The sequence below is a fragment of the Myxocyprinus asiaticus genome, chromosome 29 (genome assembly GCF_019703515.2).
Source record: "Myxocyprinus asiaticus isolate MX2 ecotype Aquarium Trade chromosome 29, UBuf_Myxa_2, whole genome shotgun sequence".
Taxonomy (NCBI): Eukaryota; Metazoa; Chordata; class Actinopteri; order Cypriniformes; family Catostomidae; genus Myxocyprinus; species Myxocyprinus asiaticus.
The window spans coordinates 16,811,910-16,829,101 of record NC_059372.1 but is presented as its reverse complement, the minus strand read 5'-3'; the positions used below and the strand labels follow the sequence as shown (position 1 = coordinate 16,829,101).

Sequence of the window (17,192 nt, the reverse complement as noted above, 5' to 3'; positions counted from 1 at the left end):
CACGTTTTTCTTTTTCTGTTTGTTTGGTTCGGGGGGAGGTTCGGGGTTTGATTGTTGCACTAATGTGGAATGTGGTCTTTATAATTTTATTTTTGACACACAATCTATTTTTTGTAATATGTCAAAATGTCAAATGTTAGTATGAGTGGATTGTCTCTCTCCACGAGGAATATGAATGGGTTGGGGTACCCCATTAAAAGGAAGGAAAGTTACTTCTCTTCTTAAATGTAAGAAATATGATATAGTGTTTCTTCAAGAAACGCATCTTTCCCTGCAAGAAGCTGAAAAATTTGGGAAGATATGGGGTGGACATGTTTTCTTTAGTGCTGGCTCAAGTAAGATCAGGGGAGTCATTACACTGATAAGTAAGCATCTACAATTCAAATGTCTCAAACAGATTAAAGATAAATTAGGAAGAGTCATTATAGTTTTAGCAGAAATTCAGGGTCAAAGTCTGATTTTGGCTAATATTTATGCACCTAACATTGATGATCAGGGCTATTTTATAGATCTTGAAGGGATGTTGCAAGCCGATGGCACCCTTCATGATATAATATTGGGAGGAGACTTTAATCTACTGATGGACTCAGTCCTTGATCATAGTGAAGCAAAATTGTGTAATCCCACTAGAGCAACATTGATGCTTCTCAGGATGTGTAAATATCTTGGTCTTACAGATATTTTGAGACTTTTTAACCCATCTTGTAGGGACTATACATTTTTTTCATCAGTCCATAAGATTTATTCTAGAATAGATTTTTTTTTTATATCTAATGTCCCTCATTTCATCTGTTGTTGATTGCTCAATTGGAAACATCTTAGTCTCAGATCACGCTCTGGTGAGTTTAGATAGGAAGAAAAATAAATCATATAGTTGGCGCTTTAATGTGTCCCTTTTACAAAATCCTGAATTCCAACAAATGTTAAAGGCTGAAATCAGTGTTTATATGGAGACCAACTGGTCCTCAGTATACTCTGTGGGCATGGCTTGGGAGGCACTTTAGGTTCTTAGGGGTTGGATCATACAGTATGCCTCATTCATCAAAAAATCCAAAGCACGAGAACTCGTGGAGTTGGAAGGGAATATTAAAAGTGCCGAGGCAGAGCTGAAGCACCGAATGTCGTCTGATGGCCTCAGAGAACTGACCCGAATGAACACAGATATAATACTATTTTGTCATGGAAGGTGGAGTTTTGGCTATTCCGGACAAAGCAGGGAAGCTTTTGGCTAGATATATAAAGCAGAGAGAGTCTTTTTATACAATTCCCTCAGTGAAATCTACGGGTGGTGAAATTTTTACCTCGGCCATTGATATTAATAATGCTTTTAAAGAATTCTATCTTGATCTCTATAGTTCCACGTCTTCATCTACTGACAAAGATATCAGAAACTTTGTGGAACCATTAGAACTCCCTAAACTGACGACTGAGAAAAAAAATTCTCTTGATTCTGAGATAACCTTGGAGGAGCTTGGCAAGGTAATTAAGGCCTTGCCTACAGGCAAGGCTATGGGGCCAGATGGCTTTGCCGCTGAGTTTTTTAGATCTTATGCTACAGAACTGGCTCCACATTTGCTACAACTTTATACAGAATCATTAAAGGATGGAAAGCTTCCGATAACCATGATGCAAGCCTGGATCAGTCTGATTCTTAAAAAGGACAAAGATCCAAGCGAGTGTAAGAGTTACCGTCCAACTTCCCTGATCCAGCTAGAGGTTAAAATATTGTCAAAAATTTTGGCTAACCGATTAAGTAAAGTTATGGCATCTCTTAAACATATAGATCAGGTGGGGTTTATTCGGGGCTGTAGCTCTTCTGATAACATTAGGCAATTCATCAATATCATGTGGTCAGTGGTGAATGATCAGACTCTGATCGCTGCCATGTCACTTGATGACGAAAAGGCATTTGATATGGTAGAATGGGATTATCTTTTTAAGATTTTGGAAATGTATGGGTTTGGGAATACATTTATTGGATGGATTAAGTTACTTTATAGACACCCGGTAGCAGTGGTACAAACAAATGGATTAATTTCAGATTACTTTACTCTGGCAGGGCTGCCCCCTTTCCCCATTATTGTTCTGTCTTGTCCTGGAAACATTAGCAGCCACGATAAGGAAGGAGGATGATTTTCCAGTGGTGATGGCGGGAGGTGTGGTGCATATGCTTTTGCTTTATGCAGATGATATTTTATTATTCGTCTCCGACCCCACTAGATCTATGCCTTGCCTCCACAGAATTATTAATTCCTTTTCTAAGTTCTTGGGATACAGTGTTAATTGGTCTAAATCCGAAGCGTTGGCTCTGACAGCGTACTGCCCGATAACAGCTTTTCAGCTGGGTGCCTTTCAGTGGCCCAAACAGGGCATTAAGTATTTGGGTATTTTATTCCCAGCAAATTTGTGTGATTTAGTTAGAGTTAATTTTGACCCTTTAATAAAAAGGTTTTCGAGCGATGTGGGCAGGTGGGCTTCATTACATTTATCAATGATTGGGAAGGTTAATGCTATTAAAATGAATTGTATTCCAGAATTCAACTACCTTCTACAGTCTCTCCCTATAGATGTCCCCCTCTCTTATTTCAAGCAATTTGATAGTATAGTGAAGTCCTTCATTTGGAATGGTAAATGTCCCAGATTACAATTCAGTAAGCTGCATAGGCCGATTGACAAAGGTGGGCTAGGCCTACCCAAGATTTTGTTTCATTATTATGCGTTCGGTCTCAGACATTTGGCTCATTGGTCGCTTCCACCTGAGAGAGCCCCTCCCTGGTTTTGTATTGAACAGGAAGTTCTTGCCCCCTTTTCGCCATTACAAAGCCTTTCTGTCAAACTAACCAGAGAAGTTAAGTTACACTCCATTATCTCGCATTTGCACTCGGTATGGACAAAAGTGTCCAGAGTGTTTAATTCTGACATTTTTTTAAATGTTGCCTCGAGCATATGGCTGAACCCAAAATTATGTATTAATAAGTCCACTTTCTGCTGATCAGAGTGGATTGTGAGGGGGGTTACTACACTTGGTGACCTATATGAGAGCGGAGCGGTTCAACATTTTGGGATTCCCAGATCTCAGTTCTTTAGGTATTTACAGCTGCGCCACCTGCTATGTACTATTTTTGGGAGTAGAATATACCCCCCTAAAGCGACAGACACTCTGGAAGGGGTGATTACTGCTTTTGCAAAAGGCCATGAGGCATCAGTGTATTACTCCCTGCTAATTCAGAGTCTGGGGGATGGAGCTTTAACTTCTATCAAGAGACTATGGGAGAAAGATTTAAACTTGGTATTGGAGGAGGGAGTGTGGGCTAGGATTCTAAAAAACTTCAAGTCTGCATCTAGAGATGGAAGGGTGCACCTTATGCAATTCAAGATTTTACATACATTCTGTTGGACCCCCTCTAGATTGTTTAGGCTTGGTCTTAAAGACACACCCACCTGCTGGTGATGCCAATCAGAGGATGGAGTCACAACCCATGTCTTTTGGTGGTGTGTTAAGATCCAAGAATTTTGGTTGAAGGTTCAGAGTTGTGTGTGTGACGTTTTGGGCACTCGGGTTTCATTTAGCCCCAGACTCTGTATTTTGGGCGATGGGGTGATCATCGATGCAGAGAATAGACACATAAAGAGTTGGGTCCGAACCAGTGTCATGATCACTGATCAGTGTCATGATCACATGATCATGAATATATATCTTGTGTGTGTGTGTGTGTCTATAATCATGTATGACTACTGGGATGTTGTTGGGGGCCAGGATGGGGTTGGGGATTGGGAGGGGTAATAATTGGGGTTAATTGTTGATTCTGTGTATATAGGTTTTTTTTCTGTGTTTAATATGTGAATCAATAAAAAAAATTGTTAATCAGAAGTGTTCCAGTGAGGCAGTTACAATGGAAGTTTTTTTTTTTTATGTTAAAATACTCACTTTTTCAAAAGTATAGCAAAAAGACATAAAGGATATGCATGTTAACATGATTTTAGTGTGATAAAATCACTTACAAACCTTTTCTGTGTAAAGTTATATGCAATTTTACTTTAAAAAAAACTTTGTTACCATGACGATGCAATGTCAACAAACACTAAAACCCTAAAATGACTGTAAAAAATATGATTTACACTACTTTACTGCTCAAATAATACAGAAGTTTTAACAGAAGAATTAATGCAAGATCAAAAATTAAAAGCTTCAAATTTCTCTATTAAACCCTTCAGTTTCATTGTACCCATTCACTTTGTATGTGCCTCACTGTAAACCAGATTTTTGCTTTTTTTAAAGAAAAAGAGGAATGAATCGAAATTATTTTTTGTGGTAATCAACATTATGCCACAAATGCTGAACCTGGAACATTCCTTTAAGGGCTGTCTGCATTGCAGCTGTCCCTTTCCACAGGCTCCTCCACCATGTCCTACTTTACCCTGTCAATGCACACTGCAGTAACAACACTCACCCCCCGCCCGCCCCCTCCTCCACAGACAAACAGCACCACACACAGGCACTGGCACTCTCATCTTCCTACAGACTCATAGGAGACAGAGCACTCAGCCCATCCTTAGAACACAGACACACATACCTCCCAGCTTAAATACCCTCAGAAATCCCCTATATTTAATTGATGCAGTGTGCAGTGTGTAGACACTAGTGTGTCTGTTTTTGTGAGTGTAAGCGCCCAGGACCCTCTTACTGTTATGCATGATCATCTGTACAGTTTTGGCTTAATCTTCAGCTCTCAAAACATCAGGCTTGTCAAACACATGCTGTATCTGAACGCTGGCTGCCACTCCTTGCTGGTCAAGCCATTCATTGGGATTGTTTATCTTGGCTAAACCTTCCCTCAGCTGATCAGTGCAAGCAGATTAGAGCTTCGGACGTCAAATTGGCATGCGTGTCGATTTGCCCATATGCTCCAATATTTTCAGAAGCTCTTTGATGCACAGTCTCAGTTTGAGCTAGCCTGGCTGGCACTGAAGCATGTGTGTGGGATTGTGTTTGGTTTGCCAGGCTTTAAGAGGGCAAATCCCCCCACAGTGATGGGATGATTAGATTTAAACAATTTACTTGCATTTAAATTAACAGTAACTGTCTGGGGCAGTTAAAGGACATAGAAGCAGAAAAAGTACTGTTAAAATGTTTTATAGTGGATCTGAGTCAAATGCCTTCTTTTACTTATCCCAAAACAAACTTTATATACCTAATATTAAGGGACAGTTCAGCTAAAAATAAACATTCCATCATCATTCACTAACTCCGACCCTGGTTGTTCCGAACCTTTATGCCTTTCTTACTTCCACACAAAAAGATAAGTTAGGCAGCATGTGGCATCTCAGTCACCATTCACTTTCATTGTATGGGAAAAAGATATCACCACAGAAGAAAAAGAGTCATTGTTGGTTTGAAAATACATGAGGGTGAGTAAATGATTACAACATTTACATTTGGGTGAACTATCTCTTTAATAAAATCTGCAATTTTGTGTAAACCAATTATAGACATAAAAAACAAATAAAGCTCTATATAAAAAGTATAAACAGAGACACAAAGCGAAACCAGATGTGAAGAAACAATCAACCTTCTGTATGTCTTATGTCACACAAAGCTCATCAAAGTCGTCAGAGTTCTATTTCAAGATTACCCTTCCCCTTGACCTTAAAGTATTAACCACTTATATAAATTACTGCCTCCATCCCTCTTCTTTGTGCTTGCCCAACTTCAGCTAGATTAAAGCACAAAGGGCAAAACAAGCATCAAAAGCTCTTCCTGTTGTTCTTCCTGTAAGCTCTTAAACAGAGCTGTATTTATACATTCTTCTTGCTTACAGGATGCTCTGCTCCACTTTTAGCTCTAAATTGCACACTTTACCTTGTCCCATTCAAATACATTATATTCAGCACTGGAGTCAACAGAACACTGTTACTGTATATTTACCAAACCCCGTACTCTATCCCCATCTACAGGACTACTGTACAACGAATGCTGCACATACATCTGTAGAAGCTGGGATAGTTCACTAAAACATGCAAATTGTGTCAGCATTTACCAACCCTTAATGTTGTTCCAAACCTGTATGACTTTCCTTTTTGCTTGGAACGCACAAGGAGATGTTGTTCTGCAGAACATGGATTTGGAACAACATAAGGGTAAGTACATGACAGAATTTTCATAGGGTAAACTATCCTTTTAACTGCATCTACCCTTGATCAGTTCAAATTTGTGATTAACATACACTCTCTCTTGTCTCTTCATGACACGCTATCTAAATGTGGGATAATTAAAAAAGCCTTGGGCCAAGACACCATTATTATACAACCTACTTCAAGTTCCATATTTCTCTGAGATTGTATATCATACTTAGTGCATAATCAGGTGTCAAATGATGGGCTTGAGATTTAGGAGCGTGATTTTTTCACAAATGCAGAAAGAGATAGAGACCTACCGTCAAGTGACAGCCAGTCGTGCTGGGATGAAGGCAGAGAAGGCAGTGCACGGGCTTTATACTCAAACACCACTGAGTTAGAGATGATCTGATTACTGACAGCCACCTGCAGAGTCACCAAGCCTGTGTCATGGGCTGCAGACACGCACAAGCCAATAATTAGAGGGATGAGAGAAAATCACAATGGCACCTATGAGAGTTCATGCAGTTCTCTTCTTTATCAGTGGTGACCTCTGAAGACTTTCAGGGGTAATCATTAAAATCCTGAAAATCCTACACTGTTTTATGTAACATATCTTGAAAGTAATAAGTGTTTATTCTTTTAACAATTACAATTCTTAAAGCATAACTTTCCAGTTCTTCATATATGGTTTATTAATTAGTTAGTCTGCTGTTTGTATGAATGTAAAGTTACCAGGACAGTAGCAACGTAAAACTCCAGGCTGGATGAGGGAGGCAGGGACAGAGATCTGATCAAACAGACAGGTGTAGCTACTGCTGTCCTCTTGCCATGGTCCTGTGATTAACACCTTCACTCCACCCTGAAACATGCATAAAATCTCAGCATTGATTCACTTCATTTAAATCCATGTGTGCATACATATTAGGAATATATGCTCTTTATTTAAATAAAGGCAGTATATAAGAAGGGAGACACATAAGCAATGCACAATCTGAATGTAGAAGCCGACAATATGTTGTCGTACTGCCATCTTACGGATGAAAGTAAGACTTGAGTTTAATATGTGCTGTGTTCTGCCATCTTGTGGTGTAGTAATACAAAAGCATATTAAAAAACGCAACCAGGCTCAAGGTTTGGGTACAAAACATGGGGGACCCTGATTAAATTGCTATTTTTATATATATATTTTTAAATCTAAACAGATATGAACCCATATAATATATTGAGATTTGCATTTAATCCTAATTTGCAGGTTCAGTCAGAAGATTTTTAAGGCTATTTATAACCTCTAGTCATTTTGACAAATGAATTTCCACAATTTCTATATTAGCCTTCCATGATTTTTCCAGTTGCTTGGATTACCGGATACAGATTTAAAAAAATAATTTATAGAACTCCACTCACAAAAAGCAATTTGCAGCCAATGAAAAATGTAAAGCATAGCATTACTTTAAAAATGTCATTCAATTTTTAGATTTATAAAATGTTTTTAAAACTGGATACAGGGAATATGTTATAAAACATTTCATTGGGAGTGCAGTCTCTATAAATTTTATATATAATTTATAGAGACTGCTCTCCCAATGAAATGTTTTAGAACATAACTAATTCATAACTTAGTGAAAGCTTAAAACATAAATTTCACTATAGAATTTTCCATACTGCAACATTTTATGACTTAAGATTGACCTCATTTCCATGACTTTTCCAGGCCTGGAAATCCTTTATTTTTTTAAATGTCCTGATATTTTCAGGTTTTCCATGACTATGGGAACCCTGAAACCACTGGGTTGTGCTCTAAACTACTTTATAAAAAATATTGTGATCTTTTTTTTTTTTTTTTTTTTTAAATCATGAAAAACAGAATTTTATTCAGATAGACATACCTCTGGATAGGACCATTCTGGAGAGTAATCTGTGACCATAAAAAGTCGCCCAGTGGCATGCAGCATTCCCAGAGTGCCCTGAGAAACTGCTGCTGATACTACTTCAGCAACATGCATGTAAGCCAGTGAGCCAGTCTCTCCTGTTCCTCCCCCACCACCCCCACCTCCACCTAAAGACTGGGGGCTACAGCAAGACTGGAGGCAGAGCTCTGAAGGGCTGTATCCTGCTGCCCTGTTGGTTGCATCCCCTTGACCTTGCTGTTGGTTCCCACCTGAGTTGGCTGTTCCATCTGACCCAGGCGGAGCCACCAACTGGTGGGTGTACAATGTCCCTGCAGCCCCTACAGCATTGGCTCCACCATCCACTGAGATGAAGTCATTGATTAAGTCAGAAAACTGGTTGCCAAAAGAGATGTCAAAGTGATCTAAACTGATTTCCATGCCTGTGCCTCCTGCACTGTTGGCTCCTGCTCCACTAAGCCCATGGTGAGCCCCCACAGTGTTGTAGAGCCCTTGAACCAAATTAGCTCCCTGAAGCAGCGGCTGGAGTTGTTGTTGCGAGGCATTGCTGGGTCCACTTGTTCCGTTTCCATTTCTCAAAGCCACTGCCTCAGACCCTGGTCCATTCTCAGAGCTCTGCTGTATAAAGTGATCCGTTCCTGTGGTCTCTCCATTTCCCCCACCGCAGGCCTGCAGGTGATCACCGGACTTCAGTAAACCATCTGTTCCATTCTCTGTGGCCCCAGTCTGAGCAGACCCAACATTGCGGCTCTGATCCATGCCGACCACCTCCTCGTGCTCTGGACCAAGGCCTGGGAAACCTCCCTGGTACTGCAGGAGCTGAAGGGAGCCAGTCTGTCCCTGTCCTTCCGTGGTTGAGCCCCCATTGCAGTCGGCTCTGTGTTGGCCATGGTGGGCATGATGGTGGTGGATGTGGCCATTACTGCCAGGCGATTCTGTCTTCACAACCTGCAGACCCATGTACGCCCCATCAGGGGAGTTATGTTCTAGTAGGTGGCTCTTCTGGCCAGAACTCTGCCTAGCCTGCTGGGTCTGGGGTGGCTGTGGTGCGTCATGAAGGAAGAAGCTTGGAGATTGGTTTTGGTGAGCTAGGTTGTTCATTGCCTGGCTATAACCTACTGCTGTGGCACCAGAGGAGTAGTCCTGCTTTGCATCGATGGCACTAAAATCCATCTGCTCCAGTGTGGTGCTGGGACTCAGGCCCCCTCCAGAGGGCAGCAGAGAGGCAGCTGGGGTCAAGGTGAGTGAGTTCTGGCCACCTGAACCACTGGACACACTACAGCTAACTACTGCCCCCACTTGGTAGCTCCCCTCTTTGGCCAGCTGTTGTTCAAATGAAGTGTCCTCAGTCTTGATGTTTTTCACCAGCGCAGAACTGTAGCCATAGTTTGAATCAGATATAGATGGTGAGCGCTGCAAACCGTTAGTGCTAGCCGTTGAGGAGGATGAGGCACCGGATAAACCATTCTCCTGCTTTAATCCACTTCCCCCATATGTCTGGCCTTGCTTCGGGTTATTCAGGAAGCAGTCAGGATCAAAGTTCATAGCAGTTTCTGGAATTTTGATGCCGCCTGAGTCTAGGCTGCTGGAGAGAACAAGCTTCTCAGAGACACTGGATGCAGACAGCATGGACAGCCCATCTGCTCCAGGGCCACCTGCATCTGCTTTTCCACTACCAGGAAAGGCAAACTTGTGGCTGTCAGAGGTGACTGCTAAGATCAGGCTGTGGGAGGTGGCATCAGGTCCCATGATATGTGCATTGGGGCCTCCAGTGGGGGACATGCTGTAGACGGGGTCCCCAGTCACGTCAGACATGAAGACACTCTGGGATAGGCTGCTCATGACGGAGGCCACATGGCCCATGCCTGTCACTGCTGGGCTGTCAGCCATGTCCGGATCAGAGGTCAGCCCACTGCTAATGGACACAGGGGAGTTCTGGGTAGTGTCTGGCACTTCCACCTGATTGGTGGAGGAGACTTCAGTACTGTTCTGGTGTAGCAGTATAGGTTTGTGGACTTTGCCATTGCGTTTCTCACGTACACTCCCTCCTCCTGCACCCCCATTGTTCTTGCTGCTGTGGCTGTGTTCTATTTTACCCTCTGACACATCATTATTCTGGAGCTCAGAGTGGCCACTGCTGTAGCCACTCGAGCGAGGGTCAACTTTTGGAGAGATTATGCGATGTTTGGCGCTGTTACATTTATGATGCACACTGCTCCCGGCGCCTGCACAGAAACACACACAAAAAACTACTTATTCACACAACTCATTAACAGTATCCACTATAACATTATCAACATTAGCTAAGTTACCTTAATTAATATTATTAAAGGGTTAGTTCACCCCAAAATAAAAAGTCTGCCATCATTTTCTCACCCTCATGTTGTTCCAAACCTGTATGACTTTCTTCCATGGAACAAAAAAGTAGAAAAAAACAGCCTCAGTCACTATTCGCTTTGTATTTAAAAAGATGCAATGAAAGTGAATGGTAACTGAGGCAGTCATTACATAGTCATAACATCTCCTTTTGTGTTCCATGGAAGAAAGATTTTTTTGGGGTGAACTACCCTTATTATTTAATTTAGAATCATACCTGGAGTCAAATGGATTTAATCCAGGATTAGTAATATACCTGTCCCTTTAATGACAATATCCAGTTTTAAATTAACATTATTGCCATTTGCAATATCAACAGAATGACCATTGTTATTATTAATATTTTCATTATCAACAGTATGCAAATGAACACAAACAGCACTTCCCCTTATTATTACTATAATACTATACATTCCTTTGCAACTTTATTCAAATATAAAAAATTATAAAAAATAAATCAAAATATTTTACTATTTTGATATTACACCACAATATAAGAGGTAATTTTGGCAAATTCTGTTTGTACATCACAAAATAATAAAGTAAGTGTGTCAAAGAATGATCCACATGATGTGTAAGGCATCATTTAATTTGTATGGCAATGCAATAAACTTGTATTGATTTTGATGCTTATTTATGAATGTTAAGAAACTTACAGATTAATTGAAGTCTTTAAAGAGGTCATTAATCAGCAGTATTAAACACAGCATGAGAAGCCAACCAAAAGCCTTGCTGTTTTTTTAATAAATAGTTGATTTTATTGCATCCTTGGCAACTGAATTTTATATGAACATACAACCAATGATATTCCATCCACCACGCATTCATTTGTTTTAAGCTTTCAAATCAATTTGAGTAACTGCACCCTATGAGAGCAACATCATGGAATTGTAAAGTGCTGTGTTGGATATTTGTGTTAAAGTACAAGATGAAAATTTGTCTGTGTATACTTGTGCAAAAAGACTGCCCAGGCCTTTAAGAGGAACATTGCGCCCTCCAGTGGTGTCACTGAAACAGACAGCTCAATAAATCAGTACATATCTAAAATGCTCAGCCTGGAGTTCTATACTCTAATTAGACATTCAGTCTGAAAGGCGGAGACTATCCTTCTGCTATCTGGAAACATCTTTGTGTTTCTGTGTTTAAAATCTGCCTGCATATCTCTGTTTTTCTATTTTTGTTTGTTTCACATTCAATATTGCCAAATCATCAATACACAGAAAAAAACAATGCCAGAAAAGTAAAGATGAAAAAATAAGGTGTCAATAGTATAATATAGTAATAATAATTTTAAACAATAAACTATATAAAATAAATAAAATGTTAATAGAAATTATGATTACTCTGTTGTACAGACAAGGAATGAATGGTTTCTAAGGGTGTCCCATTCAAATATAAATTTTGCTGTGGCAGATGCATAAGTTACAGTGGGGGAAAATGTGGGTGTTTCAAAGTATTTCTCTCTTGTATCTTGAAATTTATGGCACTGAAAGTGTAACTTTGTCTCAAACTCACCAGAGTCACCGTGGCATGTTCTTCCTTTGGGATTCATGTTTGTTTGTCTTTTTCTATGGCTAGACTGTGATCACTGAGCCTGTATTTGGTAAGGATCCATCTCTGCTTTGTAAAGATGTTCTGCTACATGATACTTTGTGGTTAGGGCTCTATAACATTCCAATTTACTTTGATTTGTACTTTTGTTTTCTCAACGAAACTTAAAATCCCCTCGCACCCCAGCCCTCCTGTCTGTCCCTTACCCAGTGTGCCCGTGCAGAGGCAGTTGTGAGTCCGGGGAGGAGGCTTGGTCTGGTGGCTGTCCAGTATCTGCTGCACTAGCTGCTCCACAGAGAAGCCGGAGCTGCTGTTCCCATTGCTGCAAGTCCACTTGATTCCATGAACTACCGAGGGAGAGAGGAGACATAGTCGTCAGCCCACCAGCCGAGCCGTCCACCCCTCCCCCACCCCGCCTGTGCACTACATCCCTGATCTTACCTCAGAGACCCACTTCATATGAAACCACTTTGCCCCCTCTTATAGAGAAAAAGAGTACTTTATTTCTCTTAAGTCTACTTTCTGTTTTGACCTGAGACAGGAACATGGAAATTTCAAGTGGGCTTGTGCTGTTAAAGGTGACTTTTTCAGCAAAAGTCTTTTGCTTTCTTCTCTCACTTCAGCCAAAACAAAAGCCAAGCACTTAGAAAGTATTTACACTTGGTCACTTTTAGTGCCCGACCGATATATCGGTCGGCCGAAATTATCTTTATTTTAATAGTCAGCATTTGACTGATTCTAAACAGTTGTACTGATGTTTATTTAACTATTTGTTTTATTTTTATTTATTCTTTATTTTAATGGTCAGCATTTGACTGATACTAAACAGTACTGATGTTTATTTAACTATTTGTTTTATTTTTATGTATTCTTTATTTTAATGGTCTGTATTTGACTGATACTAAACAGTATTGATGTTTATTTAGCTATTTATTTTATTTTTATTTATTCTTTATATAAATGGTCAGCAATTGACTTATACTAAACATACAGTACTGATGTTTAAGCTATTTATTGTATTTGTATTTATTCTTTATTTTCTCAGTGTTCATTTCTAGAATTTGTTGACAGTGTATAATAATAATGTCAAATATTCTTTGATAAAAATATTTGTTTAAGAAAGCAGTACCTTTGCATAGTCATTTCCATGCAAAATCGGTGAAAAATCCACATAGAAAAGGTCTGTTTTCATTCCAGCTCAAAAATTAGATATATCGGCCACTGTATCAGTAATCTGTGAATTTTCCCTCTCTAAAATCGGTATCGGTCTCAAAAATCCCATATCTGTCGGTTTCTAGTCACTTTATATGTTTTTACTGATTGGATAATTTCATTATCCAATAACGAAAAGGGCAAATGTAAATGCCTTACAAGACACATTCGAGATGGATTCAAGATGGTTGCAATCTGAGATGCATCTGGTTGTTCAGGCCACACACATAAACTTTTGACATGAGCGAGCAATCATGGATGAGACACATGGAAAACAATCGCAAAACTCAAGCACTAACTGACATATGTGGTGAAAAAACAGTAAGAAACAAAATGATCTGAAATCATAGCAAAATTTTGCTGTATGGCTTTAGCATCATCGCAGAAGTTAACTCTTTGCATATCAATTGGGACTAGTAGATCTGATTTTTGTTTTGTTTTGTGGAGACACATTTATGTAGATGCAGTGGCAGACTGACCTTTGGGAGATCCGGGACTTTTCCCGGTGAGCCGGCCGCAAAATTGTGCCGCATGGGCCTCCGCGTTATGCAGAACGCGCCACAAAACGGTGCCGCGATATGTGGAAGGGGGCAGTGATATGCAGAAAAGGACAGCTTTTGTATGTAAAATCCCGGGCCGAATTTTCTTCCCAGTCCACCCCTGTGTAGATGTGTAAATGGAATGTGCAAACCCAACCAGATAGCAATCCGATTGATCAAAACGCACTTAGACAATGTGCTTTTCCACCTAGAACTTCTGTTTATCACAAAAACCTCTGTTGCAATTACCATTTCAAGCTCAGCCCCACAATCCTTTGAGAAAAAGAACAACAATAACAACAACTAGAACAGTCAAAACAGCAAACGATAAAAAAAATCATAACAAAGAAATGTTTGTACCTCTCAAGACGAATGCTATTTATAATATCAAACAACATCAAGCAACCTTATTACGGCTTGTGCATGCTTTGCTTCCTAAGTGAATGTAACTGAGGCTGAGGAGAGATGACATGTTCAAGCGAAACAGAGGGGAGGAAAAGAGAGGTAGAGAGAGAGAGAGAGAGAGAGAGAGAGAGAGAGAGAGAGAGAGAGAGAGAGAGAGAGACAAAAATAGATAAAAGAGACAAAAGCGTTTGGCTTGAACTCGCAAACAGTGCTGCGTCGCCAGCCAGAGCCAGCAAAACAGTTGTCACGCACACAGCAGGTTTCTCTGCTCTGCTGAGCTCTTCCACTCTGTGCTTGGCCAGAGAATCACAGCGGCGTTCAATAAGCCATTACACCAGCATGACCATGCTCGAACAGACAAATCAATCTCACAGCTGGAGTCTGAACCAGACATAGCACAAGGCAGGTCATGTAGGGCAAGCTGGTTTGGTGGATATGGCATGACATCAGCGGGAGGCATCAGCTGTGAGGATTTGAAGGAGAAGATTCCTCTGAGTTAGACTCACTGGGATTCTCCAACACAGTCCACAGTAGCTTGCTGTTACTAATGCTGTTCTTCAAACTATCGGCAATTGCTCCTACAGCCTATCTGGTGATGTACTTTGTGTCTGCTCTACCACACACAGATACAGAGTTTCATCTCTGCATGTTGGTGGAGAATGAAATGTATGTATGTCCTTAGTGCAGTGGTTCCCAACTGGGATGCATGCACATTTGGGGGTACACAAGAAAATATTTATAATGGCAGAAAGTATATCTCATTATACATATACTTAATAATCATACATGCATGCATTACAAGCATTACTGATATTAGCTGTTCAAGCACAAAATTGCCATTCCTTTCATCTAAAGATGACAAATACTTTTCATCAAACTCTGTTATGAATGATGAAATTATCAAACAGTTGCACGTGTTTCCTTAATTGTCATGAGCGAATATTTGCCAGCTGTAGCCTACATACAGAAGTGAGAATGATTAAAAAGTAAAACTGTTCCCCATTAATCCCAATTTTTCTTAACTTCATGCAAAATTTCAGGCCCATCCATATTACTAAAAAATGTGTTAATGTTAATGTAAAAAATGTTAAAATGTACCTAAATATTTTTTGATGCACAAAGCGAAAATTTCCATGTGCATTTGGTAATTATTACAAATTCTGAAAAATATCCTTCTATTAGTGAGACTATGAAAGAAATGACAATGACAAATCAAATGAAATAAAAAATGTACAAATAATCAAAATACTAAAGTCAAAACAATCAAACTATAACATTTAACTCTGATCTGAAAAAAGGAGTCATTAAATTTATAATTAATTTATAATTTTTTTTTAACATTACCCTAGTTAAGATCTAAGGGTGTGCTTAATTATTATTAATATATAATTATATTAATAAAATATTATGAGATTAATTAATAAAATTAAAGGGGTTCATTATAATTATTGATATATTATTAATTATAAGTGTTTACCAGACAAAAAAAGTTTGCTGTTTAAACATCAGCCAACTTAAAGGGATAGTTCACCCAAAATGGAAAATGTTCTTATCATTTACTCATTCTCATGCCATTTAAGATGTATATGACTTTCTTTCTTCTGCTGAACACAAATGAAGATTTTCAGAAGAATATCTCAGCTCTGTAGGTTCAAACAACGCAAGTGAATGGTGATCAGACCTTTGAAGCTCCAAAAAAGGAGATAAAGTCAGCATAAAATTAATTCATGCGACTGAAGCGATCCATTTGGTTTGGGTGAGAAAATATAAATATAACTCCAATATACCAAAATATAACTCATTTTTCACAGTCCATCTTGCCATTTCAGTCTCTAAGCACAATCACGATTTCAAGCTTGATTACACTTCCTAGTGCTTGACACATGCACAAAGCTCTAGATGGCACTGTAGGAAGTGTAATCGAGCTTGAAATCATGATTGCCAAGGAGAATGCTGTCAAGATGTAAAAAGGTGAAAGTTTGGAAAAGGAGTTATATTTTGGTCTGTTCTCACTCAAAACCAACTGGATCACTTCAGAAGACATTGATAAAAACTCTGGAGTCTTATGGATTATGTTTCTGCTGACTTTATCTGCTCTTTGGAGCCTCAAAGGCCTGATCACCATTCACTTGGATTGTATGGACTTACAGAGCTGAAATATTCTTCTAAAAATATTTGTTTATGTTCTGCAGAAAAAAGAAAGTCATACACATCTGGGATGGCATGAGGGGTGAGTAAATGAAGAGAGAATTTAATTCATGTGTGAACTAACCCTTTAAAGTCTAAGGAGGTACTTAATTATTATTCATATATTATTATATTAAAACTATATAATTAGAACAATTATTATAATAAAGAGGCTAAATATAATTATTGATACATTATTAATTATAAGGGTTTAGCAGACAGAAAAGTTTGGGAATCCCTGGACTCAGTGTTGCTGACAACTCAGCTGACAACAGATTCTGCTTCACCAGCTACATCCATGTCCAGAAGCACTTCACAAGTGTATCTTCAGGAAACATAAACTATATCATATATCTCAAACTCTGCTGTGTGTGTGTTCAAAACCGCTGGATGATCATCTGCAAATGCAGAAGTGAGGGGGGGCTTCAGGCATGGCTGCTCTTTGTTCTATTACATCAGCAGAGAGGAATGAATCAGGTTGGTCCACTCATCTCTCCTGCTGTATTGTGATTAAGCAACCCTTGCCTTAAGTGACCTGTCATCTGACCTCCTCTCCACACGTCTACTTAAAGTCAACAGGAAACGGCATTCACGATCCATTTTACTTCTGTAATCAGACATATTTGCAAGTGAAACAGGATATTCAATGAGAAAGAATCTAGGGCTGGACTTTTGGATTTTTCAGGAATTTATTTGACCAGGAAACGTGGGAGGCATTTGGAGGGGAGGGAATTGTAAAATAAGAGTAATTGGTGATGTCAGCCAAAAAGCAATGTTTTTTTCAGAGGCAGAACAAGATATTACATTTTGAAAGATTATGAAGACAAACATTATTTTCAGTGGAATAATGTGCAAAAAATAGGGTAAATTTTGATATATCATTTTTGGCATCATGGGA

The 17,192-nt window shown here is 39.4% G+C and overlaps 1 protein-coding gene across 2 annotated transcripts in view; it reads right to left on the bottom strand.

Annotated features, from left to right (window-relative positions):
- The window catches only part of LOC127420348 (calmodulin-binding transcription activator 1-like), a 578,857-nt gene that overhangs the window by 39,095 nt on the left and 522,570 nt on the right, over positions 1 to 17,192 (bottom strand). Inside the window, exons 8-11 of one of the 2 annotated variants that reach the window (XM_051662561.1) lie at positions 12,158 to 12,298; positions 8,004 to 10,249; positions 6,850 to 6,976; positions 6,435 to 6,569 (exon numbers count right to left, since the gene is read on the bottom strand). In XM_051662561.1, coding sequence (XP_051518521.1) covers positions 6,435 to 6,569; positions 6,850 to 6,976; positions 8,004 to 10,249; positions 12,158 to 12,298 — 2,649 coding nt within the window. Of the gene's footprint in view, positions 1 to 6,434; positions 6,570 to 6,849; positions 6,977 to 8,003; positions 10,250 to 12,157; positions 12,299 to 17,192 lie in introns of those variants that run through there. The other variant, XM_051662563.1, reaches the window with a different exon arrangement.